Below are 21,129 nucleotides of genomic sequence, written 5' to 3' on the forward strand. Positions count from 1 at the left end.
CCGGGGGCCCGGGCCCCGTGCCAGCGCATGCGCCCGCCTGTGGGCGCTGTCCCGGGCTGCGAGGGCCGCGAGCGCACCGACAGACGAACCGACCGACGGAGGACTGGCGGCGGGCCGGATAGACGGGGTAGCGCAGAGAGCTGGGATGAGGCGGGACAGCGACATGACAGGCCATATACAGCAGCCAGGCGGGCGCGGGAACCCCAGCCCTGCGCCCTCGCCCTCCCCGGGCCCTGGTCCTGGCCCGGGCGCCTCGGAGCGGGTGGCACTCAAGAAAGAGATCGGGCTGGTGAGCGCCTGCACCATCATCATCGGTGAGTGGGGCATACCTAGGGTGGAAGGACTGGGGGAGCCCCTTTATGTTCCTCCCTCACTAAGACCATAAGACCACAGGGGCAAAGGAACCTTCCGAGCACCTGCTGCCACAACTGGAGAATACACTTGACCCTACTCAGAACAGGACCTGGCAGACCAGGCACAAAACCTCTTGCCCTCACCTCCCCAGCCTCTCGGAAAAATTGTTCCTGGAAAAGGGGGGCGAGTGTTCTCCTTGCTGCGACCCTCCCCTGGCCTTCACTGGCTGTGGGACTTTGTCAAGGCGATTCCCTGATTCCCGGGTTCCCACCTAGGAAAACGGAAGTAATTGCTAGGCCTGCCTTGAGTGGCGAGTTCTGGGCTGCAGGGCAGCCTGTCTGCATCCCTACTGTGTGCCAGGTTCAAGTGCCGGGGAAGTGAGGCCATCTGTTCTTGGAAAGCAGGAAGGTAAATGGTAAATGGTCAGGTAGAGCCATTGGTTTACCAATGGGAAAAGGCCTAGGAGTTGTCCTTCCTGGCCGAGGTGGCCACAGAAGCCAAGAAGAGATAGGGAAGTAGCCAATGATGGTGTAGCTATGAGTAGACCAAACCTCCAGGAGAGTACCCACTCAGCCCTGGGATCCGAGTGGGCACTGTCGTGGTCTGGTGGCATCTGAGTGGGTGCTCTTGTGGACTGGCCCTCTCACTCTCCCTACAGTGGTGCTTTCTGGATATGCAGAACCCCCGGGGACAAGGTTGGTGGTGGCAGAACCCCTCCTCTTTTTGTCCCTTGACTCCTGAAGGAGAACTGGACTAAGCTCTCGGAGGGACCTTTACTGTGTCCAGGAATTGGGGTGTCTAAAAGGTCACTAGTTGGGGTTTTGACTTTCCCTCTTCCCCAGCCAGTGGGAAGTGGCACACAGTAGGGATGCAGACAAGGCTGCAGCCAAATCACTGTCTTTCTGTTCTTTGACCCCTGGAGACAGAGAAAAGCTGGAGGACTCAGTGCAGGGTGTGTGTGTATATGTGTATGTGTGTGTGTGTGTGTGTGTGTGTGTGTGTGTGTGTGTGTGTGTCTTCACTTTTCTCCCGCTTTAGGCCTTTCCATGAGAAACTCCACCCAGAGAGATGTAGTGTCTTTTGGGTATCCCCTGCACTCCTACCCAGAGTCACCCCTGAACCCAGCTCCAGAGAGTTCCACTACCTGCCCTCTTCCTTCTAGAATGGCTATCTTTTAGGGGCTGGTCCTGGTGTCCCCCCCAGCATCCCCGAGTGTCTGATAACAGGAAGGACTGAGCCTGGGAGCTAGGACAGAGTAGTGGTTAGAACTTTGCCTCCAATCAACACAATTTTCATGGTACTGTACCCCTCCTCCCAAAAAAAGTAAAAACTATTTATCATTGGTGGTGGGCTGGCTACAGTGCCAGAGGGGTGGGGTGGGGTGGGGCGGGAGGGAGGGAGAGAGAGAGAGAGAGAGAGAGAGAGAGAGAAACAGAGAGACAGAGAGACAGAGAGACAGAGGGGGAGAGAGACAGAGACAGAGATACAGAGACAGAGAGACAGACTAGCATCCATGCACTGCACCCTACCCTGTTACTGTCTTTTCTCCTCAAGTAAGACAGAGGCTGCCAGGGTTCCAGTCATCTACAAGAGGATGGGAGTGCTGGTGTAGGGGAGAAATGGGCACCCGGTCCAATATTTTGCTTCTTCTCTAGCTCAGGCTTTGGAGGAACTGGTGCCATGGATCCTGGCTCTGGGCCGCCAGCTCCCCTCACATCTCAGCCTATTCTTGCTTCACTGCTCCCCTTTGGCCTCCTGAAGATGAAGGCTAAGGAGGGTGAAAATCAACTGGGCCAATCAAGGATGGTGGATTCAGGAACAGAATTCAAGCATTATCCCAGACCAGGGTACCGGGTGCTCTCCCGGGGACCACACTTAGGGAGCTCAAGAGTTCCGTCGGCCAAGACACCAGGCCAGGCAGGGGACAAAGCCAGACAGGGGAGGATTGTCCTCAACTAGGTGACTGGGGAGGAGGCCAGATCTGTTCTGCTTCCCCTCCTGATGCCTCAAGGGCTCAGCTTCCACCCATGCAAAGCTCTGGGGCCACTTCTCCATGGTACAACTCTCAGTCCTGGGTTCTTCACCATCTTCTTCTTCTCCATCCCTAACCCGGGAGCTTGGTCAAAATCAGAAGTCTCCAGTGTCATATTTTAGCATTACAAACCTGGAGAACTTCACATCCTTGTCTGTGAGTGATCTATTATTACTCAATGGGTATTTCCAGAACCTTCCCAAATGGCGCACCTCACCAGCACATCAGATATCTTTTTGGACTTACCTTACCTCCTTTGATCCTCATGCTCACCCTGTGGGGTTGGCAGGTTTTCTACCCATTGCACAGATGGAGAAACTGAGGTTGAGGGTTAAATGACACTGTTTGCAACTGGTGAGCTCAGTGTTTGGATTCAGGTTTCCAGTGGCCTTTGTGCTATGAAGGCTTGGCAAAGGGAAGGCGACAGTTGAGGACTGAGCTAGGATAGACTGAGGTCTCCCTCCACTATGCAGGAACAGAGCCAGGAAAGTCAGCTTTTCTCATGGCGGCACACAAGGGGTCTCTGATCCTGTCTTGGAGACCTCAGCTATCCCCTCACACAATCCACAAGCAAGGAGGGACATGCCCAAGTCTGACAGGCTGAATCATGGTGGCTCTGCTGCTCCCACTCTCTATTTGGGATTCGAGTGTCCAGCAGGTGTTCGAAAGTCAGGCCCAAACGTATGCGGAGACGTGAGGGGGCGACTGCATGAACCCCATCTTTTTAGAGGCCCTTGTCATCCAGCCCTGCCACATTGTCTACCATCTCCATGGCCAGCAGTAAATGGGCCTCTGCAGACATTGTTCCTACACGTCCTGAGGAGTCTTCAGACCCATTGACGAGTAAAATAACTGAGACCCTAAGGCTACAACCTGCCCAAGGTCAGGTGTCCTTAGGGTACTGCAAAACACCACTGAAAGTCAGAGCAACTCCAGCCACTAGGCTGAGAGCATCAGTCCCAGAGACATCCATGAATCCATTCATCGGTACCAGTGTATTGAACATCCAACAGGGGACAAGGCAGGCTGGTCCCTCTGCTGCTGCTGATGCTCCAGTACAGTCAGTCAGCAAACAAAATGAATAGCCAGGCACGTAGCCAGTGGCCAGCATAAGTATTGGCCAGAGAACTGAGGCAGGAAGGAGGGCAGGGTGTGCTGGGGCAGGGTGGAGTCTGATAGGGCTCAGTGGTAGGCTGTGAGCTATGGCAAAGGCTTTAGGAGGTGGCAGCTGTGGCGGGGGAGGGGGGTTGATCCAAGAAAAGATGGGATAGAACTTAGCTCACTAAGGAGAGAGAGGCCATGGGGATAAAGGTTACAGAAGGGGGTTAGGCAGGAAGCCACTTGGACCGAGGCAATGGTGGCTGGAGACGGGGCCATCGGTGGAAGGCTGAGAGTTCAATTCTGGTTGTGTTTGTGACAGACTTGATAGCCGGCCAGGAAAGGCCCAGGTTTTCACAGGTGGTGGCCTGAATTAGTACAGCTTGTCTCTGGTTGGTTGGGACAACTTCAGGGAGGAACAGATCTGCAGAAGGAACAGGAAGTTGGGACTTCTGTCTGGAGAGGACCAATCGTGGAAAGTTTGTGGTCTGGGCCTAGCTCAAGGGATGGTCCCTGCTATGGTTATACAATGTCATCAGGTGACAGGATGAGGTCTCTAAGGGAGCAATTCTAAAAGTTGGGTTTAAGATGAAGGTCATGCAAAGAATTCCAGGAAACAGGACACAGAGTATGCGCCTGGCATCCCTGCACTGGGGAGGACCAGGGGTTTAAGCCTGGGTTACACATTGAGATTTTGCTCAAACAAACAGGCAAAAATAAAATAAAAAGCAACCCTGGGGAACCCAGGTCTTGGGAGCCTGGCGGGGGTGCTGAGTGGGCTGTGTGCAGTAACCTGCCACAGGACACTATTTAATTGAGGAAGGTGTAGACTGGGGCCTAAGAGTCAGATTGAGTATCATAGAGTCTGTTGGTGACCATGACAAGACTGAGCCTGAAGCCCGGGTGCTGGCAATCTCACTGGGCTTGGTGGGACTTGACCAGGCAGGCCGGATGGAGAGGTCTCCACATCTCTGCTTCTCCTCTCTCCAGAGAAAAGTGGGTTAGGCTAGAGGTACATGCTGGCTGATTAGCAACCTGGGGCATGTACTGGATGTCCCCACTCACCTCCTTGGTGTTCTACCAAGACCTCAGCGGGGCCACTGTCAGGACAGGGAAGAGCTTGACACACACTTACTGGGAAGGTCTGGAATGGCGGAGCAGGCTTCACCCGGGTCTCAGCAAAGTTCGAAGTGCTCACCCCAGGGTGTTGGGTCTCCAGAAGAAAAGCCGTGTGGGATGCAGGGATCTCCTGGGTCTAATAAAATGGTGAGATTCATAAGTGCTTCCCTTGGCAACTGTTGGGCAGGGTCAAAGCATGCCAATGTCTAGGTTAAGGAATCCCTTTATAGTCACCCTCCTAGCCTATGCCAATGAAACAGGAATCCAGTTCTTGGGGTCAAGATGGGTTATCTGAAGAGCTACCTGGGGGTGGGGCTGCTTGAGAAAGTCCAGTGATTTGGGCTACTTCAATGGCAGGGGACAGGGACCCTGATCAGGATCAATATCCTAAGTAATGTGCTTCCTCTCTGGCAAAGGCATATCCGATCAGCTCTCTGCTGACCTCTAACCCTGTGGCCCCTCTAGTGATAGAGGAACAGAGCCCCAGAAGAGAACACTAGCTAGAGGTGACCCCACATGTGTGTCTATGGATAGGGATGCGGCCAACGTTCTGACCTCCCTGTCCCTCTTCAGGCAAACTGCATGTATACACACATGTGCGTGTACACAGACACACACACACACACACACACACACACACACACAGCCATCATGCACACATTCTCACACCACAGGCAAGCAAGTGGCTCGTTCTGAAGATTTGACCTCTGCAGTCTACCTCGTGACCTCCATGGTCTGCCACTGCCTCCCAGAAATAGGTCAGCAAGCACCACCACAGGGAACAATGGCCCTTTCTTCATTCCTCCTGGAGGCCAGTAAGCCCCATCAGGCCAAACATCTTAATGTGATAAAACCTCCCAAAGAAAGTACAGGGAAGGGAGGGGGCACTGGAGAGGCCTACCTGTCTGCCCGAGTGGACCAACAGGGACCAGAGAGCAGCTGTCCCATTGAACGGACAGAAATGGAGAGGGCCACCTCATGGCCCACCTCTTTCTGGCTGTCAGTCAGATGCTCACCCAAGCACTTACTATGTCTGTCCCACATCTTTATACCTTGGTCCTGTTGGGTCCTGCGTCCTCCGTCCTCCTCCTCTTCCTCCTTCTCTCCCTCCTCCTCTTCCTCCTCCTCCTCCTCCTCTTCCTCCTTCTCTCCCTCCTCCTCTTCCTCCTCCTCTTCCTCCTTCTCTCCCTCCTCCTCTTCCTCCTCCTCCTCCTCTTCCTCCTTCTCTCCCTCCTCCTCTTCCTCCTCCTCTTCCTCCTTCTCTCCCTCCTCCTCTTCCTCCTTCTCTCCCTCCTCCTCTTCCTCCTCCTCCTCCTCTTCCTCCTTCTCTCCCTCCTCCTCTTCCTACTCCTCCTCCTCTTCCTCCTTCTCTTCTCTCCTTCCTCCTCTTCTTCCTCCTCCTCTTCCTCCTCTTCTTCCTCCTCCTCTTCTTCCTCCTCCTCTTCTTCCTCTTCTTCCTCCTCCTCTTCCTCCTCTTCTTCCTCCTCCTCTTCTTCCTCCTCCTCTTCTTCCTCTTCTTCCTCCTCCTCTTCTTCCTCTTCTTCCTCCTCCTCTTCTTCCTCTTCTTCCTCCTCCCCCTCTTCCTCCTCCTCTTCCTCCTCCTCTCCCTCCTCCTCTTCTTCCTCCTCCTCCTCTTCCTCCTCCTTCTTCCCTTCCTCCTCCTTCCCTTCATCCTCTTCCTTCTTACCTTCTTCTTCCTCCTCTTCCTTCTCCAGTGCAGGCTTTCTCAAGGGCTGGTTGGATCACTCACTGCAGGTCCTTTCCAAAACACAGATCTACTGGGCTTGAACGCGGGACCCAAGAGCAGAGTTTTCAGCCTGCCACTGGTAGTCAGAATGCTCTAGAACATCAGCTCTATGGACCCTCCCCACATCAAGCACTTAGAACCACTCTCCACCACAGCATTCTCTCACCCCCCTTGTTATCGTCTGCTGCTTACCCAAGCCCACCACTCTCGTGGCTCCCTGCCTCCATCCAGCCCACAAGGTACCCAGGGCATCTAGCATGGCAGGTGCTACAGTTTGTCCTGGCGGAGCTCTCCGGTTCCCCCATAGGACCTCAGAGACACTGGCTAGCACACATGGCCCTTTGAGCATGAGAGAAGTTCTGGGTGGTAGCCCGAAGCCACACGTGCAGAATAATTGTGCACTTCCACACACTCCCAGGCCAGCGCCGGAGTCTCAGCTGCTTGGCTCAGGGCTAATGGTGCATCCCTGACTGCGAAGACCCTCTGTGAGGCAGGGCTTCCTCAAGGGCTGCTGCAGGAGGTTCCACCAGGCTGAGTGTGTAGAGCAATGGGGTCTCCACAGGAGAGGGTGCCTTACAGAAAGGATGGGGTGCTTGGGAGCCTTGGGTGCCCCCAGTTCCAACATACCCAGCGCCTTCCAAGGCCACCCAGCCCCCGCTGGCTTCAGACTTCACTGGCTTTTGGCAAATCCTGTTCCGCCAGGTCCTGAGAACGGCTGCCGGACAGAGCAAACTCAAAGGCCCTTTACAAACTCAACAGCCCACCCAGGCCTTGGGCCCCTCATCTGAGATACGGAAGGCAGGTCCTCTTTGACTTCCCCAACCCCAGCTCCACTCCCAGAAAGCAGACCGGGGACACAGCTTACCTCTGAGTACTGGGACACAGGGATTATTCCATCCTTATCTGGATGTATTTAGGGCTCCTGGGATGTGACCAGAACACCAATTAGGGTGTCTCGGCTGTCAGACTGGAAATCTGTGTCGGCCGGGGGTGGGGGTGAGGGATAGCAGGGTAGAACTGGAGTGAATGCAGATTGGCAAACATAACTTTGTCTTCTGCCAGACCTGCCTGTGGCCCTAACAGGTGAAGTAAGCAGAGTGAACATACACACACACACACGCACACACACACGCACACACACGCACACATACATGCACACACATGCACACACACACTCAGACATGCACACACATGCACGCACACACACACATGCACACACACTCACACATGCACACACACTCACACATGCACACACACTCACACATGCACACACACTCACACATGCACACACACACTCACACATGCACAATACACTCACACATGCACACACACACTCACACATGCACACATACACTCACACATGCACACACACTCACACATGCACACATACACTCACACACGCACATACGCACTCATGGACACACATGCACGCATATGCACATGCACACTCACGAACACACCCACCCACATGTGCATGCACACACATACATACATGCACATTCACATGCACACCCACACTCACATGCGCAAGTGTGCACACATTCACACAGGCACACTCACATACACTCACACACTCACATGCACATTCACACTCACATGCACAAGTGCATGCACATACACACGTGTGCACTCACAATATACTCACTTGCACACTCACATTCACAAGTGGGCACACACACACACACAGAGTCACATGCGCATGCACACACTGCCCTACTAGGAGGGGCTGAGCTGCTGGCCCCACCAGTGCTGGCTCTTTTGTTCATATAGTCAGTGACTCTGGATTCTTTCCTGTGTGCACATCCTGGGGTAAGGACAGACTCTAGTGCATGTCCTGGGGTTTAGAGGACTGACCCTCTAATGTCAGATACACAATGTGAGACTAGGGCTTGGTGCTTTGGCCTTGCCCACTCCCCTTCCCAGACTGGTCTGTGAAATGGCTTATTGTAAAGGCTCAGAGAGACGCAGGCATTGATTGGCCTTCATCTGGCTCACAGCTTGGCATTTTTACCAGAAACCCTCACTAACTCACTGAGGGCGCCTGCTTGCACCTCTGTGTCCTATGCTCTGCAGGTGCTGTCAACTAACTGATGACCCATCATCCTGATGTCCCATATGGCCTCCAGGTGTGGGCACAGAGGATGCCGATTCCTCATTTGTGAGGTGGAAACAGAAGGTTCTGTGCATCCCAGGTGTGGGTGTCTGTGGAGGAGTGGAGAATGGCAGGCTCCCGAGGTTCCATGCAAGGGGAAACTGAGGGAGTTCTGGAAGGGCTGCCTGGCGCCCAAGCAAAGGCATCGTCTACTCTTCCATAGAGTAAACAACTGTGGGCTCTGGGTGTCTGGGGAGGGGCCTGGTCCACCGCTTCTGCAGAGCAGACCCTGGAATGAATGAGATTTTCAGCATCCGCCTAACCTTGGACCTCTCAGCAAACAGAGAAGGGTGGGGCCATGGCTGGGTATTGTAGGATTCAGCACCAGTGCACCGATCGGCCTCTGGTGCAAGGCACAGAGCTTGGCAAGGGCATCGCCCTCAGTACCTGCTGGTGGGGGTGCCCGGTAAAGATGCCAAGCTGTGAGCCAAATGAAGGCTCAATACCTGCGTCTCTCTGAGCCTTCACAGTAGGCCATTTTTTTTCGGAGCTGGGGACTGCACAGTAGGCCATTTTATAGACCGGTCTGGAAAGGGGAGAGGGCAAGCCCAAAGGTTCTATGCCCCAGCTAGGATTTTGTATTTCCTAAAAAAAAAAAAAAAAAAAAAAAACAGCGGAGGCTCAGCAGCCTGTGTCCAAACACCAGGTGGGACAGGAATCTCTATTGTGGCCTGTCCCAGCCCTACCATGATGGCTTTTCATAGCTACTGGTACCCACACAGCACAAGAACTTCAGGTGACAAGGACTCGTCTGGCTACAAAACAGAGGCAAAGCTAGGGTGAAGAGGATTCCTGGGTCAAATATTTTCTGGAGGACCTTCTACACTTCCAAGAGTAAGACAGCCTTTGAAGGCTCAACCCATTGACCCTTACCTAAACACGTTAACAGCACCAGGAAGCAAAGCCTTTGGGGGGGTGGGGGTCTGTGCCCATGGTCTGGTAGGAAGGGGGAAAGCCAATATGAAGGAATCAAGTAAGCACAGGCCTGTTCTTGGGGCAGCACCTTGGTTGCTACTCTTCAGGATGCCCAATGAGTTTGGCCAATAAAAGAAGGGCAGACAGATGAAAGACAGGTCAAGGTCTTGCTACGGAAGGCCAGCTCTGGCCAGGAGGTGGGAGGGGAACAGATGCTTGAGTGGAGGACCTGAGCCCAGGTTACATGCATTACACAACAGTGCCTACTCTGCCATTATTCAGATGACTGTGACACCTCACTGCCACCTGGAATGGGAGCCAGGGCATCAAGGAATTAAGGAACTAATTCTGGCAGTGGGCCTGGCTAGCTGGCAAGCACCACTCCCCACTCGAGATAGAGAAACGTTAATGGTGAGCCTAGAAAGGGCCTGCCCAGATCTGAGAAGCCCAGTGACATCCATCCTGTGCCTCCAGATCACCTGCCTGCACTCCTCCAGGGATTAGCCAGTCTCGATCCTTCACTGAAGTATCCTCCTCCTACCTCAGGAAGCCTGAGCTCTGAAGGTGCTCCAGTCTCACACGCCCCATCTCTCCCCACAGGGAACATCATTGGCTCGGGTATCTTCATCTCACCGAAGGGCGTCCTGGAACACTCGGGCTCCGTGGGTTTGGCCCTCTTCGTCTGGGTCCTGGGTGGGGGCGTGACAGCTCTAGGCTCTCTCTGCTATGCAGAGCTGGGCGTCACCATCCCCAAGTCTGGTGGGGACTACGCCTATGTCACTGAGATCTTCGGGGGCCTGGCTGGGTGAGTGCAGCACTCTGGCAGGGCCGGAGATGTTCTCTCTGCTACGGAGTAGGGGGGTCAATGGATGAAGTAGTTGGGGGTATCTGGCAGCCTTCCACAACTAGGGTGGGCAGCATTGATGTCCGCTCTGTTTCTCTGGTATCAGTTAGACCAGAGCTTCTCAACCTTCCTTATGCTGTGACCCTTTAATACAGTTCCTCATGTTGTGATGACCCCCCAACCATAAATTATTTTATTGCTGCTTGATAAGTGTAATTTTGCTACTGTTATGAATGATAATGCGTAAATACCTGATACACGGGATATCTAATATGTGGGCCCTGTGAAAGGGTCTTTTGACCCCTAAAGGGGCCGTGACCCACAGGTTGAGAACCACTGAGTCAGACCCTTGCTCTCTCAGAGGTTCCTTTTGCTTTATCTTATTGTTTTATCTTGCTTGGTTGGATATTCTGGGACAGTCTTACCTTGTAACCCATGCTGACCTTAAACTCACAGTCCTCCTTCATGTTCCTTCTCACTGGGACCACAGGTTTGCCCACAACAGTGCACCCAGGTCTATGTCACCTTTTAAATGAAACTCCTTTGGAGGGAGGGACACTCTCACTCTCCGAAGCCTCTAGATGATACTAGTACTCAGGTAAAGAGGGAGGAGTCCGGAGGGCATGGTGTCCTCCCCTATAATTTACTCGCTTTGAGCTGGAGAACACACACACACACACACACACACACACACACACACACACATGTGCACGCTGTGCCCAACGTCAAGTTTTCCACAGAGCAGAACAATCCCACAAACGGTATTCGAGCTTTGAAGGGGTGCCAAAAGTCATAAGCCCATGCAGCAGAATGGGACGCATGTCATGTAGGGAGATGCCAGCTACACAGCCTTGCAAGGAAGCCATGCCCCTTCAGCAAAACGAGCATCTTTTCTCCGTTCTGAGTGTATGCTTACTCAGAGGACGTGGGGGTCTGGGCCAGCGAGTCTTTCTACTATGGGTAGAGGCGAGCAGAGTTGGTTCATAGCAGAGTTGGACCGGATGGGGGGACTGAAGTTGCCCAGACAAGTTCAATGAGGATTCTTAAGACCACAGCCTAACCCAGTCATTTTATCCACCTAACCCAGGAGGACACGGTAGCGATGCGTCATGAGGGTCAGGTGGGTGCAGTGGGGTAACACCCAGTGCCACATTTTAAAGGCTATATTGATGATGGTCTCAGTAGTAGAGAAGGGGATCCCTTGGGGTAAGAATTGTATTATAGTGGGAGTCTGTGGCATGCTGAGGTGCTCAGTCAGGGCTCCATACCGTGGGCCTGGAGATGATACTCAGAAAAGGTGAGAGAAGGCCTTGGACTCCACTTCGAGGGCAGCCAGAAGACGCAAGGTGAGCAGAGGGGATGGGCTATTGATCTATAAAGCCCGAGAAGCCAAGGGATTGGGTTCTGCAGAAGGGGGTGGAGTAGGAGACATGGACACAGATCTAAGGTGAGGTTCAAGAGGCATGTCCCAACAGACTTCTCACCTTAATAGCTAAGAGCTGACACCATCCCCCAAGGGTGCAGGCAGGACCCCCTGTCTGGATGAAGGCAGTCTTTGAGCATATACCTAAGGGATACTGATATAAGGGGCATAAACCACTCTTCTTTGAAAATCAAGGAAGAAACATTGCTCAGAATCAACCATCCCAAACCACAAAGTTCCCCGAGCCCTAGATAATGCTATAGCTTGAAGACTGGGCTCAGGGAGCAGCCTGAGATCAGTTTCCAATTGTCCCGATAGCCACCTCCCCAGCCTCTGGCAGCTCACCAGCTCTTGGAAGCTGGTCCTCATCTATCCCAGATGCTCACATCTGGAGCAGGCGAGGGGTGTGCCTGTAGCATGCTGGCCCTTGATTGCTCACAGATTCCTGCTGCTCTGGAGTGCTGTCCTCATCATGTACCCCACCAGCCTGGCTGTCATCTCCATGACATTCTCCAACTATGTGCTTCAGCCTGTCTTTCCCAACTGTATCCCCCCAGCCACAGCCTCTCGAGTACTCTCCATGGCCTGCCTGAGTGAGTGCCCCTGAGCCTCTGTCCCCGCAGCAGCTGGATACCCCCACCCCATGGTCCACTCTGCTGGGAGGAAAGTGGAGAGGGTGCTCCTAGCTGCTATCACTTGTAGCATCAACCTTGAGACCCAGGGTTCTGGCTGCTACAGAGGCTGTTCCCCTAGCCTAGATCTGGCTATGGGCCATCATGAGAGGCTTGGCCTTAGGCGCCCACACCCCTTTCTTCTCCAGTGCTCCTGACATGGGTGAACAGCTCCAGCGTACGCTGGGCCACGCGCATCCAGGTTATCTTCACTGGCGGGAAGCTGTTGGCGTTGTCTCTCATCATCACCGTGGGCTTTGTCCAGATCTTCCAAGGTAGAACCGGGGTGGGAATCACTGGAGAGACTCGGGAGACTGTGCTAACCCCTGACGTCTGGACTCCCCAGGACACTTTGAAGAGCTGAGACCCACCAATGCCTTCACCTTCTGGATGACACCGTCTGTGGGTCACCTAGCCCTGGCTTTCCTCCAAGGTTCTTTTGCCTTCAGTGGTTGGAACTTCCTCAACTATGTCACCGAGGAGCTGGTTGACCCTCGAAAGTGAGTGAAGCGCCCACGCTCAAAGCAGTCGCCGTCACAGATCTGCTGTGAAACTCAGACTGGTCATCCGCTGACCACGCTCGCTGTCATGACAACGGCCTCAACAGAGAGCCCTGGAGCAGTGATCTTCCCTGTCTGCCGCTGCAACTGGCTCCTCATGGGGCCTCAGAAAGACTTGAATGTCATTTTCGGCTGCCTTTAGTGATTTACATCTGGTCCAAAACTATCCACGTGCATACAACATGGTTCGGAAGGATAGACCCCATGACAGCTGGGGACCTTGATGGGGACCATGGCAGCTGCAGGAGTGGGGGTGGGTGGAGAATCTCCAGGGAGACCTCAGACCTGAAGGCTGAGGTCTGAAGGCATCTGGGAGATTTTCTAGGCTGACTGGCTGCACGTGTTTTTTTTTTTTTTTTTTTTTTTTTTTTTGTCTCTATCCAGACGTTAATTAGATCCTGCCCTCAGGAGATGACGTGTCCCATCCTGGTGGCCTCAGCTCTCATCTGTCCCTCCTTCTGTTAGCTGGTGCTCAGACAGGGGTTTGGGGAAAAGGCAGACAGCAGTATGACCCTGCCTGTCCCCTGGGCAAATGCAGATGAGACTCCAAGTTCCCTTTGCTGTCACAGCTCCACCTTTGCCCCAGGAATGGATGCTGATACTCCAATCTCTGTCCCCAGGAACCTACCTCGTGCCATCTTCATTTCCATCCCACTGGTCACCTTTGTGTACACATTCACCAATGTTGCCTACTTCACTGCCATGTCCCCCCAGGAGCTGCTGTCCTCCAACGCAGTGGCTGTGGTGAGTGGGGAACTCAGCTCTCTCTGTAGCCCCTCTCCCACCCCCAAACCCAGCCTCACTCTTGGCCTCTTTTCTGTGCCCATGCAGACCTTCGGCGAGAAGCTGCTGGGCTACTTTTCGTGGGTCATGCCTGTGTCTGTGGCGCTGTCTACTTTTGGAGGGATCAATGGCTACCTGTTCACCTCATCCAGGTGACTGGTTGGAGGAAACGGGGAGAGGATGGTATAGGTGAGATAGATGTCTTGCCGTGTGCATGCCATGCTACGGACCATGGGAAGAGAAAGCTGAGACTCTCCAGGAACAAATATCTGGCCCCAGTCTTGAAGTAAAGAAAGCCAGGAGGCAGACTGCATGAGGAGAGTTGGTAGGGCCTGGAGGGCAGAGGTCAACGTGACAGCTGGGTCCTAGCATGCAGCAGAGAAGCCTCAAGGCCAGGCTCTGACCCTTATCCATATCCTTCCCTGTTCCTAGGCTATGTTTCTCTGGAGCCCGAGAGGGACACTTACCCAGCTTTCTGGCCATGATTCATGTCAGACGCTGTACCCCAATCCCTGCCCTCCTTGTCTGTGTAAGTTGGGAAACCTAACCAGCTAGTGCATGTAGCCAGGGACACCTAGCAACAGGGGTTTGGGAGATAATGGCTAAAACTTATTCCTGCCTATGGTAGATGATCCATGGAGGGTGGGGATGGGCTGGGACTCACCTGACCTCCTGACCTGAGTGGGAAGGCCCAGAGCAGCCTACAGGGATGGCCAGAAGCAGGTGGGAGGCCAGCTGTCAGCCCTCGGTCCTCTCCCAGTGCGGGGCCACAGCGGTCATCATGCTCGTGGGTGACACATACACACTCATCAACTATGTGTCCTTCATCAACTACCTCTGCTACGGAGTCACTATCCTGGGCCTGCTTGTGCTGCGCTGGAGACGGCCGGCACTTCACAGGCCCATTAAGGTGAGGCTGGAAATAACCAGGGCCACCTTCATTCAAGTTGAGCACTAGAGGCAGGTATAGGTGACGATGACAATGCTACAGTATTTGCAGAGTGTAGGACTTTCCACTGACATATTCTCTCTAATCCCAGGAAGCAAGTGCTTTTAATATCCCCAGTCCTCAGACAGGGGCAATGAGACTAAGGTCACATAGGCTGCCAATGAGAGAGCCTGGTATTCTCATGATCCCACTTGAAAGAGTGACAGAAAAGCCTCCCATCTGTATATGAATCCTGAAGATTGCCTGAAATTTGAAGCATGGAAAAATAGTTGAGCTGCAGCCAAATGTAAACAGCCTTCTGTGTATAACTGTTACAGATAGCTCAGCACTGCTCAAATAGACAGCATCAGCAGTTCGGCCAACTGGTCAACCCAGGAATTGCTCTCCAGTGCACTGGGTAGCTACCAGGGGGTCAGCACAGGGGCCCCATTCCCAAGAGATGGAGGAAGGGCCTCTGATCCCCTGGGTGGCAGGAGAACTAGGGTGCTGCCCCTGGTGCTCCTGTTCATCCTTTCTCCGATAGGTGAACCTCCTCATTCCTGTTGTGTACTTGGTGTTCTGGGCATTCCTCCTGGTCTTCAGCTTCATCTCGGAGCCCATGGTCTGTGGGGTCGGCATCATCATTATCCTCACTGGGGTCCCCATCTTCTTCCTGGGAGTGTTCTGGAGAAGCAAACCAAAGTGTGTACACAGATTCACAGGTGAGAAGGTTCTTGCCTCTTGTAGGCAGAGGTGGGTATCTCTTATGATCCTACCCCAGTGCAGGGGACCTTCCATCAGCCTGGCTGGTGACACAGGACCCGGTCACTTCCCTCAAACTTCCTCTACATATAGATATGGCTGGGATCCATCTGCAAAGGAAACAACTCCCTGCCTAAGGGAGGTGTCCAGAGTTAGGGTCATCCCTGTCTTAAAGGATCAAAAACCCACCCACTCCCGCCATGGTCTGTCTGTCTGTCTTGTCTGTCTATTCTTAGAGTCCATGACACGCTGGGGCCAGGAGCTGTGTTTCGTGGTTTACCCCCAGGGCTCCCTGGAGGAGGAGGAAAATGGCCCCATGGGCCAGCCCTCCCCATTGCCCATCACGGACAAGCCCTTGAAGACACAATGAGACCTAGTAGAGACTGGAACAGCTGATTCTGTTTACATGTTGTTTATTGAGAAGGGGTTTGTGTTCTGTTTTGTTTTCAAAAATTTTTTTTTCTGCACAAAAAAAGAGACCCGACCCTTAGAGGCCTATTGTAAGGGACTGGCCACTGGGGTCGGGCTTCCTGCCTTAGCAATGCCCTGCTAGCTTCTCCAGAAAAGTCTGTAAATAAACAGGGCTGGTTGTTCTGTGTGTAAGGGGAGTTCATGGAGACATGCCTCAGCGCGGTATATGGGTTGCTAGCTGGGAAGGTGCTATGGAGGAGGTTTTCAGCCCTAGTGGGTTTTGCTGGTTGAACCTGAGGCTGGCTCCATGGGGCCCATAGAAGACAATGAGGCTCCATCCATAACCCTCCACGCCACCTTGAACTTGGCCATCCAGAAGAACCCAGAAATTCCCCAGCTGGAACTACTGTCCTTCCCATAAATCACCAGAGTGAATGCTATTACTTATGATAGCACAGCCCTCTCTTCAGGTGGGGAAACTGAGACTCTGAGGCAAGACAGAATGGTTATTTCCATTGTCAGCCAGTACCTTGGCTTCTGTCTCCTTTGAAGGCATAGAATGGCCTCTCTTGTGGTCATCCTATCTCATACTTTTAGCCTTACCCATGATACTTGGGGACTGACCCAGCCTAGCCAGGCCTATGCTGCCACCATAGGCATGAGACTGGGGCAGAAGCCACTAGCCCATCTTTCCTAGGGACCCTGTGGGGAAGGATGAATATAGTACTCACCATGAATGAGGTCCACCCTACCCCTCTCATGGCCTTTTTAGGCCTCAACTACAGCTCCTGGCACAGGTCTGAGGATGAGCAGCTGGTGCCACTGCAGGGTGGATAAACTGAGAAGCCACAGAAAACATTCCGGAAAGCCTGGTTCTGGCTCTCCTGCTTTTCTGGAAATGAGTCCCGAGATTAGTGTAGCAGGGAGCAATTTGCTGTGAGACTCCAAGGGGCTATGCTCATGCTGATCTCAAAGGTGGTCGGTCCCTCTTTCCCAGGTCCACCCCCGAAGCCCCTGACAGTAATGCCCTTCAGAGCAATAGGACTGCACAGGTAGCCCACTGACTGAGTGCCCAGGCCCTTCACCGGAGCTGCTAGGTGGGTCTCTGTAAGAAAGAATGCAGAGGCAGGGTAGAAATGACTGTGTATTCCCTGGTTCCAAAGCGGGGCTGTGGCAGTCACCAGTGTGTCCAATGGGTCAGCAGACCAGCAGGGCCTCATCATCACTAGCCTCCAATATTGGGGAGCAGGTTGGTGGAGGGCTCCTGCAGACCCCCAGTGGCTCTGCTGAGTGGGGATCTTGGATGCCACTGGCAGTGGGAGTCTGGGGGTGGGGGTCTTGGGCCAAGCAGGGCTCTGGAGGTGTGTCCACAGGGGCTGGACTGTCTTCCAGAGGGTCCACACAGGCCTTTCTCTCCTTGTCCTCTGGCCTGTACTCTGGGTCTCGAAGGTTCAAGGGCGGGGGCGGCACTGAAGGCCCCACTTCTGGTGCATGGCCAGAGCCACTAGGAGGCCCATCTCCAGCCTCCCTGGGGCTGCCTGTGTCTGTATTGGGCACTGGGGGGTCTGGTACAGGCCCTGGTGCTGCCTGGAGGAGCCCATCACCCAGCACGGTCTGTGAGGTACGGGCGGCAGTCAGCAGTGGGATCTGGCCTCGAGGTGCCCGTGGCCGGTGGAAGAGCCTGTTCCAGAGGCGGCCCAGTCTGCGACGAGATGGCCCCCTGCGGGAGGCATGCCGACGCATCTGTCGTCGCATGGCTGTGCGAAGGTTCTGTAGCACTGAAGCCTGAGGGTGGGGGAGCAGCTAAGGTAGGGACCAGGCCATTCACAACCACCAAACAACCTTCAGCATACCCGCTTCCAGGACGGGGACTAATCTGTGCCTCCCCCATCTGACTGTATTCCCTTCCCCCCTACTCCAAACACACTAGTTCTAGCTTGCCCCTGGGCCTCCCAGTCTTGGGGGCTCTCTGAAATCCATAAGGAAAGAAACCTGAGCCTTTTGGGGCCCCCTACTCATACTTAAGGGGGCTCACCTGGGATGCACTGTAGACAGGAAAATCCTCAACGGGTGGTATGAGGCCCTGTGCGATGAGCTGACCGTAGGATGGGGGCGCCTCGCGCCGCACAAACTCAGCCTCTAAACGTGTCATTTGGGTCTCAAAGGCCCTGAAAGCAATGGGCAGAAGGGAAGCATGATAGGAGAACATTAAGAGCAGGATCTGGGGACCCCACCCCTCCATGTGGACCCTTACATGCACACAAAGAAACAGTCCTCCTGTATCGGGATGACCCAACCCATAGCCTGGAATGTAGTGCGATTTTCTCCAGGGAAACGGAAGAACCGGGGCGCCAGGCCACCACGTGGTGCCCACCTGTACTCCTGCGTGCGCAGGGAGTAGAGTTTGAAGGCACAGCCTAGGGCAATAACAAGCAGCAGTCCGCATACTAGGCTACCAATGAGGGCGGCGGTGATGACCTTGCGGGGCACGGCAGCCAGGCAGCCGTGCTCATCGCTGCCATCTTGGCAGTCCTCCTGACCGTCACAGCGCCATGTCTCAAAGATGCACAGGTTCGTACCACAGTGGAAGGTGCCCGGCTGGCAGGAAAAGCAGTTCTTTTCATCGGCGCCATCGGGGCAGCTTTTCTGGTTGTTGCAACGATCGGCAGGTGCATAGCACAGGCCGCTACCACCCTCACAGGGATACTGGTCCGGAGGGCATGCTGGACAGCCCTGCTCATCCCGGCCGCTCGCACAATGCCACCAGCCATCACAGCGCTGTGGCTCTGAGAAGCAGCCCTGTTCCCCTGTGCTGCCGTCATCTCCCTCGCTGCTGCTCCCACACGGCTGCTCCCATGGGAGGCAGTAGCCCTTCACCTGGTATGTGGCGTTGAAGCCGTGACCAGCACTGCGGGCGCGAGCATGGTAGGCCACAGTGAGGCGGCCCTGCGCTGCTTCCAGGCTCACAGGCCGGTGGTTGCTGCGGTAGGAAAGCGTTTGCAGCAGACGGTCCCCACGCTCGCCCAGGCCTTCATACACCTGGACATAGTCATCATAACCCAGTCGTAGCTCCAGCTGCAGCAGCACACGCCTCGGGTCCTGCGTGTCCACCAGCCATGTGCAGTGAAGGTCCGAAGGCCCACGGGCGGCACCAAACAGGTCTGGGGAGGCGAAGGAACCGTAGAAACTGCCTAGCCGCCGGCCACATGCTAGGTCGGGGCAGCCAGCCTCATCAGAGCCATCACCGCAGTCCTGGGTGCCGTCGCAGCGCCGCTCTACCGGCAGGCAGCGTGTGGAGCGAGCTCCGCTGCACGGGAAGGTGCCCCCGGGGCACAGGCTGCCTGGTGGCTCTGAGGCAGGTGCCGAACAGTTACCCTCATCCGAGCCATCTCCACACTCATCCACCATGTTGCACTGCCAAGGACCAGGCAAGCATTTACCGTTGTCACAGCGGAACTCATCTGTCTGGCAGGATGCCTGACCCAGCTTCCCTGGAGACAAAGAGAGAGGCACGGTGAGCCTCCTTCCAGCACAGGGTCTGAAGCTGGGATTGGGTGAATGGGTTCAGTCCCAGCTGGGCCTCTGTACAGAGAGGCAAGGCCATGTATGGGGCAGAGGCTCATGGGTGAAAGGCTAGGTTCAATATCTCAGTTGAGCTTGGGCTAAGGGCAGATTCATCCAGCAGAGTAGAATCAATGAGGCACCACCAGACATCAGTCCCACCCCCATCCTAGGACTTTGTAGGACTGGTAAAAGGAGCCCTTGCAGAAAATGGGCTAGTGGGAGACCTTGCTGGCATCACCTCGGATATAGGAGAGGCGAAAACCCTGGGCCTGGCCGGAACTGGAGGCGTCTGAGTGGAAGAAGATCCAGACGTGGTCACGGGCAGAGATGAAGGCTGGTGGGATGGCTGAACCACAGAGGCGGAAGGCCTCCTGGCGAGGGGGAGCTGCTGGGCCCAGCAGGAGCCAGTCCAGGGAACACTGGTGAGACTCCTCTACATCAAAGTTTCGGAAACTGTGGGCAGAGAGGATCACAGGGATGGGTAGGCAGGCAGGGTCCTCAGAGCCCGGGACTGGTCAACGAGCAGTCAAGCTGGAGCTCTGTCCCACTTAGCGGCCCTCCTTTTGTCTCCCAAATTGCCTGGCTCCGTCCTCACCCTAGGGTCCAAAGGCAGCTCCATGAAGAATCATGGCATCCGTGGGCAACATCCATCAGTTCAGCTCCCTGCCCCACTCACGCACATACAGCATTCCCATCTCAAAACTGAGTGCACAGGGCCAGCAGCCCTCTGGCAGTTTCCCCTAAAGGGTGGTGACCAAAGACTCAGATCCCTCTCATCCCAAGTCACTGGGACAGTCAAACTCCCAGGATTGTGTCCTGAAGGAGGGGCTCTGCCCATGAGGTTACTCAATGCTGCAGCTTGGTGACCGCAAGTTGCCCAGGTGAAACGTTAGTACCAGAGCTGAGCAAAACTAACAATAGCAGCCAGAGCAGGCCCATTCCATTCCTGTCTTTCAGATCCACAATCATTAGACCTGGAGCGTGAAGCGGGCTTCTGGATTTCAGCATTTAAAAGTATGACAGACAGAATCGATAGTGACCCCATAGCCAATTATCCCCATGACCACCTAGGTCAGGATTTCTACCTCTTCGGTGACACCCTCTAGCACTCATTCTATTTCCCTCTGCCTATACCTACAGCTTTCTCCTCCACAGTCCTTGCAGAAACCCTGATCCATACCACCCTAGCCTCAAGCCACTCCCGCAGAAGACAGGACAGAAACGTTTGCTACCTCAAGCAGCCAGACTCCACACCCCCCCGGCCCCCGCCAAGGCTCCCTTTTGGGGACTGAAAAGGAAAGAAGCAAGAGAGGATGAGAGCCCAGCTCAGAATACCATCCAAGGAAGTGCTCAATTAAACAGTCATATTCTGACATGGACACACATGCTTACGGTTCACACATGGCCATGCAGGTCTCTCAGATACCGGTTTCTAACTGTGTCCATACACCTACATACCTGTCACACACAGAACACATCACACCTGTCCACACCCATACGTGTGCCCTCCACACTTGCTAGGCATACACACATGTGCAGTCCCAGAGACGCTCTCCTTACCTGATGGTGATCATGTCACCACGGTCACCTTGAATGTACCAGCTGCAGTTGGTGCCTGGAGGGTAGTTGAGGGGCCAGGCTGGGCTGTAGATAACCCCTCGCCGTTCAGTGTGCTGTTCCAACTTCCCACTGCAGGCAGCTGTTGGGAGAAAAGGCTGGGAAATGTCTACCCACCTTTGGGTAGGAGGCAGGTTTCATACGGGTGC

The 21,129-nt window shown here is 54.4% G+C and overlaps 2 protein-coding genes across 7 annotated transcripts in view; one reads left to right on the forward strand and one right to left on the reverse strand.

Moving 5' to 3' along the window:
* Positions 1–15,991, forward strand: Slc7a10 (solute carrier family 7 member 10). 3 transcript variants are annotated; one of them, NM_053726.2, is made up of 11 exons: positions 93–314; positions 10,018–10,222; positions 12,126–12,277; positions 12,505–12,630; positions 12,702–12,855; positions 13,536–13,659; positions 13,747–13,850; positions 14,131–14,227; positions 14,459–14,608; positions 15,171–15,348; positions 15,625–15,991. In NM_053726.2, the coding sequence occupies exons 1-11, from the start codon at positions 146–148 to the stop codon at positions 15,756–15,758; spliced, it is 1,593 nt and encodes a 530-aa protein (NP_446178.2). In that variant the 5' UTR covers positions 93–145; the 3' UTR covers positions 15,759–15,991. The 3 variants fall into 3 exon arrangements, with proteins under 3 accessions (XP_038963811.1, XP_038963858.1, NP_446178.2); XM_039107883.2 differs by lacking the exon at positions 14,459–14,608 and having other exon boundaries at positions 1–314; positions 15,625–15,986; XM_039107930.2 differs by lacking the exon at positions 14,459–14,608 and having other exon boundaries at positions 1–314; positions 15,230–15,348; positions 15,625–15,986.
* Positions 14,733–21,129, reverse strand: part of Lrp3 (LDL receptor related protein 3) — a 15,396-nt gene continuing 8,999 nt past the window's right edge. The window contains exons 3-9 of one of the 4 annotated variants that reach the window (XR_005493687.2): positions 20,924–21,062; positions 19,602–19,816; positions 18,054–19,290; positions 17,835–17,967; positions 16,531–17,584; positions 15,403–15,521; positions 14,733–15,310 (exon numbers count right to left, since the gene is read on the reverse strand). Coding sequence is in view for 2 of the 4 variants with exons in the window: in XM_039092968.2 (XP_038948896.1) it covers positions 16,997–17,584; positions 17,835–17,967; positions 18,054–19,290; positions 19,602–19,816; positions 20,924–21,062 (2,312 nt within the window). In the remaining 2 variants the exon portion in view is untranslated. Of the gene's footprint in view, positions 15,311–15,402; positions 15,522–15,784; positions 17,585–17,834; positions 17,968–18,053; positions 19,291–19,601; positions 19,817–20,923; positions 21,063–21,129 lie in introns of those variants that run through there. The other 3 variants (XR_005493688.2, XM_039092968.2, NM_053541.2) reach the window with 3 other exon arrangements.

The sequence above is a fragment of the Rattus norvegicus genome, chromosome 1 (genome assembly GCF_036323735.1).
Source record: "Rattus norvegicus strain BN/NHsdMcwi chromosome 1, GRCr8, whole genome shotgun sequence".
Classification (NCBI taxonomy): domain Eukaryota; kingdom Metazoa; phylum Chordata; class Mammalia; order Rodentia; family Muridae; genus Rattus; species Rattus norvegicus.

Bases quoted from the DNA above. Each gene is read 5' to 3' on its own strand.
- Slc7a10 (NM_053726.2), top strand. From the start codon at position 146: ATGAGGCGGGACAGCGACATGACAGGCCATATACAGCAGCCAGGCGGG. The intron at 12,631-12,701 runs GTAGAACCGGGG...TGGACTCCCCAG, and splicing joins CTTTGTCCAGATCTTCCAAG to GACACTTTGAAGAGCTGAGA. The intron at 12,856-13,535 runs GTGAGTGAAGCG...CTCTGTCCCCAG, and splicing joins GAGCTGGTTGACCCTCGAAA to GAACCTACCTCGTGCCATCT.